Source organism: Sorex fumeus, unplaced genomic scaffold (assembly GCF_029834395.1).
Source record: "Sorex fumeus unplaced genomic scaffold, SorFum_2.1 ptg000041l, whole genome shotgun sequence".
NCBI lineage: Eukaryota > Metazoa > Chordata > Mammalia > Eulipotyphla > Soricidae > Sorex > Sorex fumeus.
Genome location: NW_026606098.1, coordinates 8,227,972 through 8,246,163, shown reverse-complemented (window position 1 = coordinate 8,246,163; position 18,192 = coordinate 8,227,972). Strand labels below are relative to the sequence as shown.

General features: G+C 59.9%; 2 protein-coding genes across 2 annotated transcripts; both read left to right on the top strand.

Annotated features, from left to right (window-relative positions):
* Positions 1 to 1,731: 1,731 nt before the first annotated feature.
* On the top strand, positions 1,732 to 6,943 carry TM6SF2 (transmembrane 6 superfamily member 2). The gene is made up of 9 exons (XM_056119607.1): positions 1,732 to 2,096; positions 2,749 to 2,846; positions 2,915 to 3,018; positions 3,323 to 3,405; positions 3,665 to 3,822; positions 4,519 to 4,617; positions 4,798 to 4,890; positions 5,549 to 5,668; positions 6,737 to 6,943. Exons 1-9 carry the CDS (start codon positions 2,009 to 2,011, stop codon positions 6,941 to 6,943), a joined length of 1,050 nt encoding a protein of 349 aa, XP_055975582.1. The 5' UTR covers positions 1,732 to 2,008.
* Positions 6,944 to 8,126: 1,183 nt separating this feature from the next.
* Positions 8,127 to 12,609, top strand: HAPLN4 (hyaluronan and proteoglycan link protein 4). Its single transcript, XM_056119342.1, has 5 exons — positions 8,127 to 8,203; positions 8,911 to 9,031; positions 9,328 to 9,690; positions 10,699 to 11,013; positions 11,195 to 12,609. The coding sequence occupies exons 1-5, from the start codon at positions 8,192 to 8,194 to the stop codon at positions 11,584 to 11,586; spliced, it is 1,203 nt and encodes a 400-aa protein (XP_055975317.1). The 5' UTR covers positions 8,127 to 8,191; the 3' UTR covers positions 11,587 to 12,609.
* Positions 12,610 to 18,192: the final 5,583 nt, after the last annotated feature.

Sequence of the window (18,192 nt, the reverse complement as noted above, 5' to 3'; positions counted from 1 at the left end):
AAACTAGAATGGTTCTGGCTGGGGGCACAGTGGCTCCCCCATCCAGGACAGGAGACGCTCGTTCTCTCCACGTGGCCCTGGCAGCCCCCTAAGACCAGGGAGTGGAGGGCAGGAGAAGGGGTTAAGGCTTTGCCTTGCACATGCCAGCTCAGGCCCATTCCTGCACCACAGGTGTGTGGCCCGCCCCTCCCGCCCCTGAAACTAAACCGCCCAGAAAAAAAGTGGTTGAAGGGGTCTCGAAGACAGCCTACCCGCTGCCTCCCCCAGCACCCCAGCCCGTGACACACCCACACCCAACCTGCTAGAACAAGAACAAGCAATCCTGGAGTTTGAAGGGCGTCCCCCTCGCGCCAGGATGCCCCCCAACCCTTGCCCAGTAGACCCCTCGCCCCACCTTGGACTCCTGGCCCCACCCTGGGCGAGGTGTCTGCGCTGTGGGCAGAGGCCCCCAGCAGGATGTTAGGCCGCGCCCCTGGACAGCGTTTGTGGTCTCTGGAGCCGTGGCATCCGGAGGCCAGGTGCTGCTGCGGACTGGGGGGGAAACTGAGGTTGGACCAGGGAGGGGCGGGGCCTCCGGAGCTCCCCGGGAGCGCGCGGGGCAGGGCGGACCGGACACCGCGGGGGCCGACCTTTGCGCGGGGCGGGCCAGCGGGGCACCCCAACGCAAGCCCGGCAGCGGTGGAGGATCATGGCCCCAGGGGAGCCGGGTCCAGGCGCCACTGCGATGGACATCCCGCCGCTGGCCGGCAAGATCGCCGCCCTGTCTCTCTGCGCGCTGCCCCTGTCCTTCGCGCTTAGCCTGGTGGCTGAGCTCTCACAGTGCGTGCGGGTGGGGAGGGTTGGGAGGGCCGGGACTAGGGACTTACCCCGCATAACCCTCCTTCCCCCCGAAAGCCCAGCTCGGAATCCGCGGGGGTGGGGAGGGGGGCGGGGCCGGAGGGGCGGCCTGGAGCGCTGCTGCGGGCACATTTGGCACTGGAGTAGCAGAGCCCCGCGTCTGGCTGGGAGGGGAAGAGTCTGGCTTTTCCAAGGGTGTGCCCAGGGTCCCCTCCCCTGCCCCAGATCCCTCTGAGAGACCCTCACCCTACTCTCAGTGTCCCTCACGCCTCCTGTAGCTCCTTGACTCAGAAGACCCTGGGGAGGGGTTCCCGTGGCCGGCCACAGGTCCCCAGTCCAGCTGCACCCCACACTGGGTGACAGACACGGCTCCATCTCCTTCCCTGAGGGGAAGCTGTCTAGGTCCCTCCCGCCCCCTGTGTAAAGGTCACCCTAAACTTTCTAGTTGTCATGGGTGACAGCTGTGCCCACTGGCTGATTCTGGTCCTGGGTGGGAGGGTGGCAGGAGGTGGAGGTCTTTGAGTTCGGGGCCTTGTGGATTGGTCACAGGGGCGGGTGACAGTGTCTCCTTGGGGGTCTCGTGTCTCCTCTCCAACCTTTTATTGGCCAAATTTGGGGTGATGGAGTCTCTACTCCTTTTATCTCTGCTCGGGTTGACCTGCCTTATCAGCCAGATGGAGACCATCAGGGCAGGGAGCATGGCTTCAGGGAAGTCTTTGGACTTTAACTGGGAGGAGCTGGGCGTTCCGGGAGCTGTGGGGTGCGCGCTCCTCTGTGCAGCCTGACAGCAGGGTCTGTCTAGAATGAATCCCCATGGTCGACTAACAGCACAGCACACACCAGCAAGAGCAGATTGTGGCGTCAAAAGATGCAGCAGTCCCCTCTGTCCTTGGCCCAGAGATCCTCTCTGCAGAAGGATGGAGGGCTTTCTGGAGGGGGGCAGAATGTACTGGATCATGAAGGATGAGTAGGTGTTTGCCAAGTGGGAAAGAGGTTCTGGGTGTTCCAGGCAGGGGAAACAGCCAGGAGAAGTTGGTGATGAAACACACAGACACAGACAACGTCACTGGAACTTCTCCTTTGCCCTCACTGGGTGGCGTGGAACTCGGCACCCAGCACACCCTGCTCACTAGGTCTCTCCCTGCCCCGCAGTACCCTGGGGGTGGTGCTGATGAGCTTCCTGATCCTTGGTCTGTTCTTCGTGGCCATCTACAGTCTATCTCGGGGTGACATCTACTTCTATGACCCACTCTATGCTGGTAAGACCCTCAGAGAGATTGGGTAGTCCTGCTTGGCCAGGGCCTCCTCCATCAGACTGGGGTCCACTGAAGAACTCTTCCTCAGAAGATTTGGGGTTCCTGGGAACAGAGACCAAATCTTTCCACATCAGACTGAGAGAAGCCCCCCCCCTTGCAAGGAATGTGCCCACATCACTGCAGGACATCAGGGTGGGAACAGTGCCTCCCCTATCAGCCTGGGAACCCCAACGGGTAGAGATTGTGTCTCCGCCCGAGTAAGCTGTGGGCTGGGGAAGGGAGCAGGAGGAGTTTGCTTGTGGCCTGAAACTGTGCCTCAACCCCATCTATACCCAAATCAGATCAGACCAGCCTCACCCACAACTTTATCTCCTTGCCTACTTGAGCCAGACTAGGGACACCACCCTACCCCCACCTCCTCCATCCAGTTCACACCTCCCCAAGCCCCCCACGAGAGGCCTGTTCACCACCAACCCCACGCTCCCCTCCAGAGCACTGTCCTGGCGACATAGCCTAACCACGCCCACAGAGCCACGCCCACATTAGAGACCACACCCATGTGGCCACACCCACACCACAGGTCACGCCCACATCCACATGTGTGGCCACGCCCACCCGGTGGGCCCCGCCCACACGGCCCCGCCCTCCCCTTCAGTGTTTGCAGTCTTGGCCTTCACGTCCATGGTGGATCTCCTCATTGCGCTCCGGGAAGACGGCTATATGGGGAGCTTTATGGATTTCTACACCAAGGAGGTAGGTGGAGAGTGGCCTGGGCGAACCCCAGCCCAGCACCCGTCTGAGCCTGACCCCCGCCTCCGCAGGGCGATCCATACCTGCGCACCTCGCACGGCATCTCCATCTGCTACTGGAACGGCATTGTTCACCTCCTCCTCTACCTGGCTATGACCGGCTCCATCCGCAAGAGGTGCGCACACAGCTTTGCCCCGGACCCCCCCTGGCTCCCAGGATTCCGGCAGAGGATATCCATCGAGGGGGATACTCTCCACAGCCCAAAGAGGGCGTGGGGGGCTGACCACTGGGTTGAGGGTTCCGCTCCCTCTGACTGGGCCCAGGCCGCCCGCTGACCGCCCCTCTCTCAGCCAACTCCCTTCTATCCCTCTACCCTGGAGAGTCCTGGGATGGAGTAGGGGAGCTAAGAATGCGCCCCACCTGTCTTGGTGGGCACTGGGGCTGCATGTCTCCTGATCATGCTGTGGTCACTGGCACAGGAGGACGTATCGGAACCTCGGACTTTACTGGCTCGGGTCATTTGTCATGAGCACCCTGGTGTTCATCCCTGGAAACCTCTTGGGTAAGGAGTGGGCTGCCTCCCCCCCACGCCCGACACCCCATTTCAGCACCAGTGAAAAGCCCCTGAGCCCAAGGGAGTGTTTGGGTGAGTCCCAGGGACCAGGGAAGAGTTCCAAGGAGGCAGCACGTGAAGTGGCTCATGCAAAGCCCCTGTGTCACCCAGGATCCCAAGGGAGGTGGAGGCAGAGCCCGGGGGCAGGGGAGCATGGCCTTGGGGGGCCTGACTTGCTGCTTCCTGCTGAGTGGAGGGTTCCCCACAGGCAAGTACAGCTCTGAGATCAAACCTGCCTACTTCCTCACCATTCCTTGTCTGCTGCTTCCCTGCTGGGCCGGCCTGAGGATCTTCAAGCAGCTCCCAGAAGTCCCTCACTACCCCCTCAACACCACTGTGGTAAGCACCTGCCCTTTCAGCCAAGTGGTGATCATGCCAACACAACCAAGCCCACAAGAGAGGTCAAGCACGTGTAATCACACCACGTGGCCATGCCCACAAGAGACCTTTAATGTGGCCACGCCCGTATGACCACGCCCACTCACTTGCCTAGGCTGCTTCCCTGGGCTGGGCATTCCATATGGTCCCCCAAGCCCTGGCAGGGAGTGATTCCTAAGCATAGAGCCAGGAGAAACCCCTGAGCATCACCAGGTGTGGCCCAAAAGACTATATATATATATATATATATATATATATATATAATATCACTGTATCACGAGCAGGCACCAGTAATGTCTCCTTCGTCCTAGCCCTGAGATTTTAGAAAGTGCCACATTCAAGGCTCTTTCAGGGTCAGGAGAATGAAACCCATCATTGTTACTGGTTTTTGGCATATTGAATATGCCACGGGAGTTTGCCAGACTCTGCCGTGTGGGCAGGATACTTTTGGTAGCCTGCCAGGTTCTTCAGAGTAAGAACTAGATTATAAGGTGTCGCGCGGCCGCGGATGTGGCCATGTGCTTCCGGGAGCTGGGTTTTGTTGTCTTTTTATATGACATATATAATATATATTATATATATTTCCCTAGGAAAGACCATGACCAAGGATGTGAGTCCTGGCCATCACAGCCTGGGTGGAGGGTGGGGGATGTCTTGGGATGCTAAAGCTGCCCTGCCCGGCAGATGGAGCGGGAGCGCAGAAGCCTGCTGTGGCGTCCGCTTGACCTGGCCCTCATCGCTTACCTGGGCATTGCGGGTCTCTTCACACTCTTCCGGGGCCTGGTGAGTCCCCCCTGCTGGTGACCCCTCACCCCACGTGCTGCTCCCCTTCCCATCCTTCTCTCCAACCCATGCAGAAAGGCTGGCTACAGGGTAGCTCATGGCTTCTGGCCCCAAAGCTCTGAGCCAGCGGCCAGGCCAGGGACACACAGTGGAGGCTTCTGAGATGGTGTGTTCCCCTAGGTGGTGCTCGACTGCCCCACGGACACCTGCTTCATCTACCTCTATCAGTATGAGCCGTATCTGCGGGACCCTGTGGCCTATCCCAAGGTGCAGGTAAGAGGGTAGGTGGGAGGTGAGATGGTCCGCTGGGTTCCTTTGAAGCAGGTGCCAGGACCACCCTTCAACCTGGCAGCACACAGATGGAATAATAATGGCCCACCCAAAGAGCATGCAGGTGGCCTTTGGGTATGACTGAATCCAGGAGCCCAAGGTTATCTTAATGTCTGGCCTCTGTTCTCTCACTCTCTTTTGAATCCCCCAAGCAGTGCTCAGAAGCCTTATAAGTCATTCCAGCAATACTCAGTCAACCAAATAACCATGGCTAGCAGTGGATACTACGCAGACTCTGCAGTGCTGGGGTCTAGCAATGCTAGGGGTGGGCAGGAGGGCGTGAGGTGCCTGAGACAGAAGTCGAGGCCTCATGCATCAAGGTCCCTGCTCCTGCCCTTTCAGCCACCTCCCCGCCCCTCTAGGCCCTGCTGATGTGGCATTGGCTCCATGTCCCCCTTGGTCCGTCCAGGGGACCATAAGCCCTGTTCTCCAGAGCATGAACATGTCTCGGTCAGTGGGTTGCGGTCCGTGCATGGCCTGTGCCCTCCTGCAACTGGACCCGGTGATTGCTGGACAATCTCCCGGCCTCTTGTGGGTTGCGGGGTAGGCTCAGGGAGTCTGGTGCCCCCCCCCCTACCCTGCTCATGTTCTGGGTCCCCAGATGCTGGTGCTCCTGTTCTACGCACTGCCTTTCTACGGCCTGGCCATCTACGCACTCATCTTTCCTGGCTGCTCTTGGCTGCCTGACTGGGCCCTGGTGTTTTCTGGAGCCATCAGCCAGGTGAGGTGGGGGCAGGGTCATGGCGAAAACAGTCCCCACCCCCACTTGCTTCTGTGCTCACTCTGGGGTGGGGTCAAAGCCCCCACAACTGAGTCCCCAGTCTGGAGGAGAAAGAAAGAGTTATATGCAGGAACTGAAGCCAGAGTAGAGGGGGTAGGGCACTTGCGTTGCATGTGGCTGACCCAGGTTCCATCTCCCATACCCCATATGGTCCCCTGTGCACGGAGCCAGGAGAAAGCCCTGAGCACCGCCAGGTGTGGCCCCAAGCCAGTCAGTCCCCTGGGGTCAGAGCTGGGAAAAGGGGACAGGAGAGAGCTCAGTGGGCTGAGCTAGGGCTTGGCAGAAAGGACATGGGTTTGGGTTCCTGGCACACCACGATCTCCTGAGCACGGAGCTGGGTGTAGCTCCCAAGAACCCTGGATGTGTCCCCCACCCCCCAAAGGAACTGGAGAAAGAGGGAGGTACAGAAGCCAAGAGGAATCTTAGAAGGCTGCACTGAGGGGTGAGGTTCCAACAAAAGGCACCAGATTTCGGAGCCTGGAAGGGTGTTCCAAGAGGAAACAGTGCTCTCTCGAATGGGCCCAGTGACCAGGAGGAAGGAGTCAAAGGCAGGACCCTGTGGGGCCATTAGAAGCCATTTCTGGGTCCCTGATGGGGTATAGTAAAACCGAGCCTGAGCTGGACATCCCCCACGGGTCAGAGAGGGGGTGCAGACAAGGCAAGATGGTTCGGGAGAAGCAGTGGAGGATAGAGGGGCAGGGATGACATGGTCAGCAGAGCCCGCCGTGGGGACAAGATGACCACTCAGGGGGCTGGAGCTATAGCACAGAGGGTAGGGCGTTTGCCTTGCATGCGGCCGACCCGGGCTCGATTCCCAGCATCCCATATGGTCTCCTGAGCACCGCCAGGAGTGATTCCTGAATGCAAAACCAGGAGTAACCCCTGTGCATCGTCAGGTGTCACCCAAAAAGTCCAAAAAATAAAAAATAAATAAGACCCCCACTCAGGACCCTCCCTGGGAGTGCATCCTGTACTCCATGACCTGAACCCGCTGCCATGTGGTCCCAGGCCCAGTTCTCACACATGGCCGCCTCCATGCATCTGCGCACCCCCTTCACCTACCGGGTGCCCGAAGACACATGGCTGAGCTTCATCCTGTGCAACGTGCTGTACACACTGGGCCCCCACCTGCTGGTCTTCCGCTGCCTGCGTTGGCCCGCCTTCTTCCTGAACCCACTGCCTGGCCCTCCAGCCCCCCACAAGAAGCATCACTGAGGGGCTCCCCCAGGACTCAGAGCCCGGGGAGGGTGGGAGCAGGAGGGCAGAGGTGGTCACTCCCCCAGGTCCCTCGGCCCTGACTGCAGTGGCTTCAGATCAGGGAGTGTGGCTGTCTTGGTGACCCCATGGTCACATCCCCTCCCCCCACAACCCCTTCCCATGAGTCCTTTCAGTAAAGATGCTTTCCAAACCTCGACTTCTGTGCCTGACTGTGAGGATGGGGGTCTGGGGGACTCGCCAGGTAGGACTGCTGCAGACAGTGATACTGAGTCTCTGAGGGCTGCAGTACAGACAAGTCACCGCGTGCCCTGTACCCACTGCCACCCCATTCCGTGCCATGCTGGCTCATACCCCATGTCCCAGATGAAACGATGACAGGCCTGGACCATGTCTCTGAACTGACAGCAGGGCCCTCCGCCTCTGCTTCTCCATCTGGTGCCTCCTGTTGGGGGCATTGAGGCTGGGGTGGCGGTTAAAGGAGTTAAGGGTGTGGGCTTGAGCCATATCCCAAGGTGCTTGAGGGCTGCTCCCAGCTTGGTGCTCAGGGAAATCCCAGAGGTGGTTGGGGATCATGCAGTGCTGGGGACCCAACTGGGGTTGGCCCCACACAGAGCAAGTGGCCTGGTGAATCTGTGTGCTGTCTCTCACGGGTGCCAGTTTGGGATTCCTGTGAAGGGTCAGGTTCTGGGTTGACTTACCTAACAGCCGCGCTCCCTGGACCCTGTGCAACCTACAGTGTGGCCAGTTATGAGATGTTCCCCCAAGGGCCCGGAGACAGTAAGTGGTTAAGGCCATGCATGTAGCCTGACACGGGTTCAATCCCTGGCATCCCACAGGGCCTCCTGAGCACTGCCAGGAGTGACCCCTGAGCATCGCCAGGTGTTGGGGAAGACTCGCGATGCCCCTGGTCTCCTGGGCATTTGATGATTGTGGGACCTTATTCTCCAAGTGTGAACCCAGGACCCCTCCATGAGTATCCACTTGACAGGAAAGAAAGGGAACCCCCCTTCAGGTCACTCTCCACTTTAAAGCTGGTCAAACAGAACAGAGAAGTCCCGCTGCACACCCAGGCCTTGGGTATGGGCAGGGACCCCGAAGTTACTCGCGGTGGCGCGTCCCCTTTAATGCCCCCCCAGTACCCCCCCCCTTCCCTTGCAGGCAGACTCCGGGATTGCGGGATTGCGCCTCCTGCCCAGTCAGCTTGGGGTGCGCAGTCTCGGCGCGCGGGCCGCTCGGCGGGGCCGCATGGGCAGCATGGTAAGTGGGGTCTGCGGTTGTGTCCCTCTGTCCCAAGCACACCCCTCCGAGTGTCGGCTCGGGGTCCCTCTCCGTCTGGGCCACCCTTTCCGGCGCCCGCGCGCACCTGCCCCTGGCTTCACTTTTCTCCCTCTTCTTCCCCGCTGGTTCCTCTGCTCGCTCTCGAGTTTCTCTCTCCCCCATGCCCTGCTCCCTCCTTTCTTCGGCTGCGCCGCGTCCCTCCTGTCTGTCCCTCCCTCGCCATTTGTCCTTGCTTCCTCTCGTCTCTCCTCTTTGTCCCCGTCTGTCCGGGCTGGGCTCAGTGTCCCGCCGAGGTCTGCCGGGGCCCCAGCTGCACCCCCTTCCCCCCGGCTGGTTTGCTGCAGTCTCTTGGCGGCGCACGGATAACCTTGCTGCTGCGGCCGCCGCTCCTCCCCCGTCCCGGACCCGGGCCAGGGACGGGGGCGGGGCTCCGCGCCTCGGGCTTTGGGGTCAGGGAGACCCGGCGGGATCTGCGCGTGGGACCCCGGGAGGATGAGTCCGGGAGCGCGGGCTGCTCCTAGGAGCTGCAGTAAAAGAATGAGGGGGCTGAGATGTTGCGCGCCTTCTCCTCGGCCGGGACCGGGGCGGCCCGGATTCAAAGACGCGCACGTCGCGGGGCGAGCGGGCCGAGCTCCCCTGCAGCCCTCGGGAGGGTGGGGGGAACTGACACAAGGTGCCTCCTCCAGGTGTGCGCTCGGGCGGCCCTCGGTCCCCGCGCGCTCTGGGCCGCGGCAGCCTGCAGTGTCCTGCTGCTCACGGTCCCCACGGGAGCGCAGCGCGGCAGGAAGAAGGTGGTGCATGTCCTGGGTGAGTGCGGGCAGCCAAGCCAGGCAGGCGCTTCGGGAGCTGCGGTGGGGCCGGAAGGGGGCGGGGCCCCGCGGAGCCAACTCCAGACCACGCCCACCCAGAACACGCCCACCACAAGCTACGCCCCTCACCGGAGACTGCCCTCTAAGGGTGTCCCTCCGCAGGAGACTCCGCCCACTGGAGACCCCCCCCCTCCCCATGAGGCTCCGCCCCCTGGCGACCCGCTCACCGGAGGCCCCGCCCCTCCCCTCCCCCCTCCTCCATTCCCCTTCTGAACCCTGCTTGGTTGCCCACAGAGGGTGAGTCGGGGTCGGTGGTGGTACAGACGGCACCCGGGCAGGTGGTCAGTCACCGCGGTGGCACCATTGTCTTGCCCTGCCGTTACCATTATGAGGCGACCTCCCATGACGACGACGGCGTCCGTCTCAAGTGGACCAAAGTGGTGGACCCGCTCGCCTTCACTGACGTGTTCGTGGCGCTGGGCCCCCAGCAGCGGGCGTTCGGCAGCTACCGCGGGCGGGCCGAGCTGCAGGGCGACGGGCCCGGCGACGCCTCCCTGGTGCTGCGAAACGTCACGCTGCAGGACTACGGCCGCTATGAGTGCGAGGTCACCAACGAGCTGGAAGACGACACGGGCATGGTCAAGCTGGACCTGGAAGGTGACCGGGCGGGATGAGGGCTACTGTAATCCATCAAGGGGCTCCGAAGGATCAGAGGCTGCAGGGGATAAGGTCAGAGTTTTCGAGTGGTTATGAGGTTTAGGAACACTGGTGGTGTTGAGAGGTATTTCAGGGTGCCAGTGGTATCTAGGGAAAGATGCTGCAAAATTGGCACCAAACAAGAATGAGCCAGTTCAAACTGCATACCATTCTCGGAAAGTCCAGGTGGGATTCAGGCACAGTGTGATCTGGGCTCTCACACTGCAGCTGAATTCTCTGGCCAACTCTGCTTCCCAGGCTGGGTTTTCTCAGGCATGTCTCGAATTTGATGAAACCAAAAACCTAGCACCAGGCCTCCAACTTCCGACCTCAACAGCCTGCCAGCCGCAATCCTAGAGTGGTCTCTCATTAACTCAACCAGGAGCCAGTTGGTGTGGCTGGCAGTTAGGATGCTGTGATTGATGGACTGTGGGGCTGAGAGGTAGAAGAAGACCAGCCCTATAGAGAGATAGTACAGTGGATGGGGATGTGCCTTGACACACTGCACGGGGTTCAATCTCTGGCGGATCCTCCCAGACCACCAGGAGTGACCTGTGAGCATGGAACCAGGAGTCAGCCCTGAGCACCGCCAGGTGTAGCTCCAAGACCAAAATTAATAAAGGGACCTGGGACTGGAGAGATAGTACAGCGGATAGGGCGTTTGCCTTGCACGCGGCCGACACAGGTTCGATTCCCAGCATCCCATATGGTCCCCTGAGCACCGCCAGGAGTGATTTCTGAGTGCAGAGCCAGGAGTAATCCCTGTGCAACGCCGGGTGTGACCCAAAAAGCAATAAATAAATAAATAAATAAATAAAGGGACCAGGTCAACAGAATTCCAAGTTTGAGAAGCGAGTTCTGAGGGGTGTGTGGACCAGATCAGATATGAGGCCAGAACCTGGCAGGCATTGGAAGATCTAGGTCAGTCAGGGGCAGCCCTTTCCCAGCTGACCCCTGTGTGTCCCCCAGGCGTGGTTTTCCCTTACCACCCGCGCGGGGGGCGCTACCAGCTGACTTTCCGCGAGGCGCAGCGCGCGTGTGCGGAGCAGGACGGCATCCTGGCATCGGCCGAGCAGCTGCACGCGGCCTGGCGCGACGGGCTAGACTGGTGCAACGCGGGCTGGCTGCGTGATGGCTCGGTGCAGTACCCGGTGAGCCAACCCCGGGAGCCCTGCGGCGGTCGGGCCGGCCCGGGGGGCGCCGTCGGAGGCGTGCGCAACTACGGCTACCGGCACGACGCCCGCGAACGCTACGACGCCTTCTGCTTCACGTCCAACCTGGCCGGTGCGTGCGCCGCGCCCCTCCCAGGTCCCCGCTCCCAGCCTCCGTCCCCGGCCCTCCCGGAGCACGCGGTGCCTCCCGGTCCCCGGCCCTGGGACCTGGAACCGCCCACATGCCTTGGGGCCCCGGGAGCCCAGGGAGGTCGGTACCCGGAGCGGCCCTAAGTGCCCTCACTCCCCCGCAGGCCACGTGTTCTTCCTGAAGCCCCTGCGACCCGTGCCCTTCGCTGGAGCCGAGCGCGCGTGTGCGGCGCGCGGCGCGGCGGTGGCCAAGGTGGGGCAGCTGTTCGCCGCGTGGAAACTGCAGCTGCTGGACCGCTGCACGGCCGGCTGGTTGGCCGACGGCAGCGCGCGCTACCCCATCGTGAACCCGCGCGCACGCTGCGGCGGGCCCCGGCCCGGCGTCCGCAGCCTCGGCTTCCCCGACGCCGCGCGCCGCCTTTTCGGCGTCTATTGCTACCGCGCGCCCGGCGCACCCGACCCCGCGCCCGGCGGCTGGGGCTGGGGCTGGGCGGGCGGCGGCGGCTGGGCGGGCGGCGCGCGGGACCCCGCCGCCTGGACCCCGCTGCACGTCTAGGCGTCCGCGGCTCTCGCGGCTGGGGCGCTGCGAGATGACCCGGCCGCCTGCCGTCCTGGAACACTGACGGCGCCCCCGAAATCCCTTGGCGTCACCTGGACACCGACCAAGCCCCCCATTTCCTGGACGATGGCGACCCCTTCCCCTCAACCTTCTCTAGGCGCCGGCGCAGACCGGAGGACCCCTGGAAAGGAGGCTGGCACCCCCGGATTTTATGAAGACTGCCACACACCCTCCGCTTCTCCTTGGACTGGGAGGACTGGTACTTTACTGTTCTTTGGGGGACTCCGAAGTCACCTCCCCACCAAGATCTGCCTCTGGCCACACCTCGCCGGTGACAGGCAGAATGAGGGCTCCTGTGGGGCCGCAGATGGGGGCGTCCCGTTATCTTCCCCCCCCCCCCGCCTCCGTGAGTCCCCCAGAGTTCCCGGGGGCCACCCAGGGTGAGGGTCCAGTGGGCTGAAGCTTTGCGGGCCGGGCCCCACCCCTCAGGTATCCTTCTGGAGGAGCCTGGCCACGCCCCCAGAAGCCCCTCCCCTGCTTGTCACCAAAGATCCCGCTCCCAGGGGCCCCTAGGAGCCACGTGCCTCACTTGCGCCGTCCCCACGGCGACCCGCCCGGCCTCCCAGTCACCTCATCTGCCCGCCACGGAGATGGTGCCCGCCTCAGCTGTGCCTGTGGTCCCCACGCCTTCGCAGACGCCTCCAACTCTGCCTCTGCTGTCTGTTCCCGACCATCGCCCCAGATGTTCCTGTCCCCCACCTTCTTATCTCTCGCTCTCACCATGGAAGCAGGCTGCGCCCCCCCTCCCCTCACTGCATCCCTCAACGTGCAGCTGGGATCTCTAAGATCGTTACCATGGAGAAGAGACTGATGTCTGAGGTACCAGAACACCTGTGCCCCTCTGCTTACCCCCTCCAAACCCCGCCCCTCCAAGCTGTCTCTATAGAGACAGTCTCCATAGAGACTGCCCACGCCATCCCCATGGCAACGGACCTCCCCGCTCTCAGGAACTCCTTATGAACCCCAATGCTTGACGTCGCCCTTTCAAATGGGCACAGCCGGTGGCAGCATCCTCAGACACCACTGGACCCGCCTGCTGCCCTGGACAGAAGCTCAGCATAATCTGCCCCAAACCACGTGTTGGCTCTGCCTGACCACAGATGCACAAAGCCGGGTTCCAGGTTTCTCTGCACAGAACACCCACTTCCTGGGTCCCCTCCTCGCAGACCACCCCTCTTCTTCCAAGATCCTCTCCCCATTTACCTCCTTAGAGATTCAGGGGACATTGGAATGTCTTCAAACCTCAAGTCTACCCAGCCCAGGTTCAAAGGGGTGATTCCTGCATGGACACGTGCGCTTGTGTGTGTGTGTGTGTGTGTGTGTGTGTGTGTGTGTGTGTGCTGAGCTCACCCGGAGCCCCCTTGTCACTCCAGCTCTTGGGGACGCACCTCTGAGTTTGGGGCCCACAGGGCTCCACTTTGGATGCTGCTTCTGTGGTCAAGTGTCCATAGCCAAGTCTGGACCATCTTTGCATTGGACCAGTCCTGAGACTCAGGAAGGACAGAGCTTATGGCTGGACCTCAGAGAAACTCCCACGTCAGTTTGTTTCTTGAATGAGACAGTGAGACAGCGGGTGGCTGGCACAAATGTGCTTCAGTGAACAGAATGTCCTCCAGCTGGGGGAGCATGGTGATGGGGGGCCACACCCCACTCGGCACTCTCCTTCCCCTCCTGTCCCCCATCTGCCCCCATTCTCCGGCATGAACTGTGCCACCTGTCTCGCCCTTCTCGGCCCATGGCCATCCTCTGGGGGGTTGGGATGTTGCATGAGCTTCTTGGGGTGACTGGGATGTTCCCATTTCTGAAGCAACCGTGGGGGCAACGTGCACAGGCTGCCTTGATGAGTGAGGTGGGTGCTGGGCTGAACCCATTGAATGTGACCTGTCCAGAAGGCACTTCCTGCTGTGGCTGTCTGGCCTTCGGTTAAATGGTAGGGTTCAGCTGAATCTTGCTTTTTTGGCCCCTTGTGTAGAGATGAGTGTGGGTAGGTGGGGCGGGGGGGGGGGGGGCGGCGGTCGTCACGGTCTGCCCCTTGCCCTGTGGTGGCTGCATCCTTCCTCCTATCCCTGGGCACAGCATCCTGGGAACCGGCACTGAAGTTGATCCTTCTAGCTGAGCCAATGAGAGCTGCAGCGCCTCTTCCTGAACAGCCCTGATTGGTTCAGGGTGAGATCCAGACTGACCAATGGGACCCAGGGTTGGATGGGCCTATGAATGGAGGGGGCCATCCCTCTGCCAGGCTGTCACTTGGGCTTATGGGGCAGTCAGAGGACCCGGTTCTTGAGCTGAGGGCTAGTAACCCTTCCCGAAGCCTGTATTTATTTCTTTTTAAACAGATTTTTTTGGATCGCTGTTTGCTTTAGTTTGTTTGGGCCAGGTGGGTGCTCAGGGAATCACGTGGTGCCGGGCTGGAATCCAGGCCTCCAGTGAGCAAAGTATGTTTCAACTCATTAAGGCAACTTTCAACCTCCCCTGTTGGCCCCCCTCTTTTTGGAGGAGGGGTCAGGAGGAGAGAGGACAGCGCATTTGAACCCAGGGCCTCACATAGTTCAGTTCCCGGAAGCACCAAGTTTCCTCACACGTGCTCCTGGAGACTTTCTGAGTTCCTTCAAGCAGACGCATGGAGCTCTTGGCCCAGTTGGCACACATGGCAGCAGGGAACACATGCTTCCTTCTAGTGGGGGCAAATCCCCAAGGCTGTGTGTGGAACTCAGCAAGAAGGCCTGCCTTCAGTCTGCAGGCTGAGGTCTTTGTTGGCACGGCCACACGGAAAATTTCACCCAGAACACAATACGCCAGGGTCTGGGGATTGCCAACCACTGCGCTTTCCGAGGAGGGGCTGGGGGCTCGTAGCCGTGCAGCGCCAGCCTTCCCTGTGGGCTGGCTCTCCGCCTCCTTAGGAATCATTTAGGCTTGGCGGGGCCACACCCAGCAATGCTCAGGGTATACTCCTGCCTCTGAGCTCAGGGACCACTCCTGGCAGGGTTTGGGAGACCATATGGGGTGCTGGGGATTAAACCAGGCTGGGCTTCAAGTAAGGCCGGCACCCTCCCCACTGTCTTCCTGCCCCTGCTCTAGTCGCTTTGCAGTGGCTGAAGGCTGAGTGGCATTTTGTATGTTCACAGCGCTGGGTAGCCTAACCGGTGCCTCTGACCCGTTCCAAGGTTTCTCTCCCCCAGACCTCCTCCCCGTCGGCATCTCCTCCCCCGCCTGCCTCCCGCCCCAGCAACTTCTGATCCACTTTCTCTGCTGTGGATCCCCTGTCTTGATAGTTGCTATAAATGGAATCTTATAAAATGTGTCCTTTGTGTCTGGCGTGTCTCGCTCTGCATAAAGCTCCCGAGGTTCATCTCCATGTCACGGATTCGTTCTGTTCTGCAGCTGAAGAATATTCCATTCCAAGAGTGGGCCCCATTGTTTACCTGTCCATCTGCGGGTGCTTATCTGGGTTGTCCCTCCCCTTAGAGGCATTTGAGAACAGAGCTGCTACTCACATTCCTGCACCATCATTTATTTTAAAGTAACTATTTTCCTTAACATATGTGAGGGCTGGAGCGATAGTACAATGGGGAGGGCACTTGCTTGCACATGCCTGACCCAGGTTCAATCCTCAGTATCTCTTAGCGTGCCCCGAGCCCCACCAGGAGTAATTCCTGAGTGCCACTGGGTGTGGCCAAAGACAAAAACAACAAAAAACACAAAAAATATAGTTGAGATTATTTCCATCATAAAGATCACCCTTTCTTTCTTTTTTTTTCGATTTTGGGGTCACACCCAGCGATGCTCTGGGGTTACGCCTGGCTCTGCACTCAGGAATTACTCCTGGCAATGCTTGGGGAACCATATGGGATGCCGGGGCTCTAACCTGGGTCAGTTGTGTATAAGGCAAATGCCCTCCTCACTGTACTATCGCTCCCGTCCCTCACCCTTTCTTAGAAGGTAGACAGAATAGTTGTTTGGCTGGCCCATCCTTTTTAATAAGTACCACCCTAGAGAACCCATTTGGATGACTCCCCATCTTTTGCTACCCTTTATATATATATCATGTTCTTGCACATATGAACTAGTGTGATTGGAGATGAAGTTCAGGACTGGTTTGATCAAGGAGTCCAAACTCATCACTTAATACCTATCATTTCCTCATAGAGAAAGGAGCAACCCCTCCCAACATGGGTATGCTCATGCACGAGGTTCAGTTCACACACCCCCTCCAGGGGCCTGAGCAGTAGCCCAGCAGCCTGAGTCGAATACTGGCCATGCAGGAGCCCAGGTTTGGTTGCCAGTACCAATTGGTCCTTCGCTCGAAGGTCCTTCCTCTGGGAGCTACTGCAGCACACAGCGTTCTCTATGAGCAGCGCGAGAGGTGAGGAAGTGCTTCCTCCTGGGACACAGACCCTTGCCTTACTATCTATGTGCAGCTGACCACTGTCCTCTCTGGACTTCCCTGTGGTGGTTGTCCGAACAGCCAGTCCTCAGTCCATATCCACTGCCATCCTCTGAGCTCCCCAAGGCCACCCTTTATATTTTTTTCTTTTTGGGTCTCACCCAGCGATGCTCAGGGGTTACTCCTGGCTCTGCACTCAGGAATTGCTTCTGATGGTGCTTGGGGCACCATATGGGGTGCTGGGGATTGAACCCTGGTCAGCTGCATGCTGTACTATTGCTCTGACCCCAAGGCCACCCTTTTATAAAATCTGTTCCCCACCTACCCAGGAGGGGCCACGCCCAGTGATGCTTTGGTCCGACCAATGGCTCTGCACTAGGGTTCATCCTGCCAGGTTCAGGGGACCCCATGGAATGCTGAGGATAGAACCTTGGTCACTCACGTGCAAGACAAGTTTCCTCCCCGCTGTTCTATCACTCCAGTTACCATTTTTGGGGGGACACACCTGGAGGTGCTCAGGACTTACTCCTGGGTCTCTGCTTGGGTATCACTCCTGGTGGGGCTCAGGTGACCATATATGGAGGTGAGGATCACACCTGGGCCAATGGGGCCAGCAACGTGCAAGGCTGGTGTCCTACCCGCTGTCGTCTCACTCTGCCCCGCGCCTCTTCGTGGTTTATGCCCTCTTTCCTATCTCTCTGTGTCTCTGCTCAGCTGCCAACATCTCTTCTGTCAGCTTGTTCCATCATGTACCCCTTTGGCTTTGGGTGATTGGTTTCCTCCGATTGATATGGAGGGACTCTTTGTATTTTTCAGTTTTGGGGACCACAACGTGTGGTGCTCCTGGGTCATTCCTGGCTCGTGCTCAGGGCTCCCTTCTGACTCTCTGTTTTGGGGTCACTCCTAGCTCTGTACTCAGGGATGGCAGGGATGAAATGGGGTCCATGAGTCCTTGACCCCTAAACAATATCTGCAGCCCCCAGAAAGCGCCTCACACAGGATGAGTCAGAAGCTCATCCTGTCACTGGCCTCACGCAGCCACTGGGCTCAATAGCTTCTCAGCCCACCATCTCGCCAGCCTCAGTTCTCTCCATTGCACAGACTGTGGGTGGCCGCTGAGCAAATGAACCCAGATCCCTCCTGCAAACACCCCTTCTCTCTTCCTGAAGCCTGAAATGCTCCCCTTCACCTTAGATGCCATCTGCCTCCTCCAAGAAGCCAACCCTGGTGACTGCTCCCAAGGTGCCATCTCTCCTGTTCACTGCTGTCTCCTCAAGCACCCAACACAAGCACCCAGCTCAGAATATCTGTTCCATGGGCACGTGCTGAGTGAATAAAGAAAAGGGTCAGGAGGGGACAGTTAGGTCCAACTGTTAAAAAATTTTATTAAAACGTCCAAGAAGTACATTCATGTCCACAGTGACAGCTGCCACAGACTCACGGAGCACTGTGGCTCGTGGCAAACGAGCGCGGAGGGAGGCTTGCGTGCGCCGAGCACACGCTCCCACACGCCATGCAGGCACACGCACTCACACCCCAAGGAGAGAACAAAAGACAAACCACCCACTTAAAAAATCTGGGGTCGCCCTCCCATGTGGAACTGGCCTGGGGCCAGAGGGGCAGGAATCAGGACCCCCCATCGAAGAAAAGTCTGTGTGTGAGGTGGATGAAGAAAGATGCATTATTATTGTTACAGTTTCATTACCCCACCCCCCCAAAAAAAAGGTATGCGCAAAGCAAATCCCTGGGCTTCGTGGGCAAGATGCGAGGAAAAAAGGGGGTGGTCACCGCGGGGAAGGACGGAGGATCATGTCAGGGGTCCACCTGGGTGGGGAGGGCACACTTGGGGGTCGCCCACCTCACCCCCTGGAGCAGTGCTCGGAGTCAGACAGGAGACTTCGTTCAATGACTTAAGGACGGACCTTGTCGCCGCCAGGGGCGGGCGTTGACAGGCCCCACTCCAGCCTTCTGCTCCAAGCTGGCCGCCCCCAGGATGTGACTTGGCAGGCGGGGTATGCTCCTTCGACCCCCTTTCTGCCCCTTCCTCCACTGCGAGGGGTTGGGAGTACATCCCCAGGTGCTCCAGGCTGGCTGCTGGCCGCGGGGCTGGGGCACCGTGCGGATGGACCGAGCCCTGCCCCGCCCAGACCCTGCTGGAG

Excerpts from the sequence above, each read along its gene's own strand:
- TM6SF2 (XM_056119607.1), top strand. The coding sequence starts at position 2,009 with ATGAGCTTCCTGATCCTTGGTCTGTTCTTCGTGGCCATCTACAGTCTA. Across the intron at positions 2,097-2,748 it reads CTATGACCCACTCTATGCTG|TGTTTGCAGTCTTGGCCTTC; the intron begins GTAAGACCCTCA and ends CCTCCCCTTCAG. Across the intron at positions 3,406-3,664 it reads CATCCCTGGAAACCTCTTGG|GCAAGTACAGCTCTGAGATC; the intron begins GTAAGGAGTGGG and ends GGTTCCCCACAG.
- HAPLN4 (XM_056119342.1), top strand. Across the intron at positions 9,032-9,327 it reads GAAGGTGGTGCATGTCCTGG|AGGGTGAGTCGGGGTCGGTG; the intron begins GTGAGTGCGGGC and ends GGTTGCCCACAG. Across the intron at positions 9,691-10,698 it reads GGTCAAGCTGGACCTGGAAG|GCGTGGTTTTCCCTTACCAC; the intron begins GTGACCGGGCGG and ends TGTGTCCCCCAG.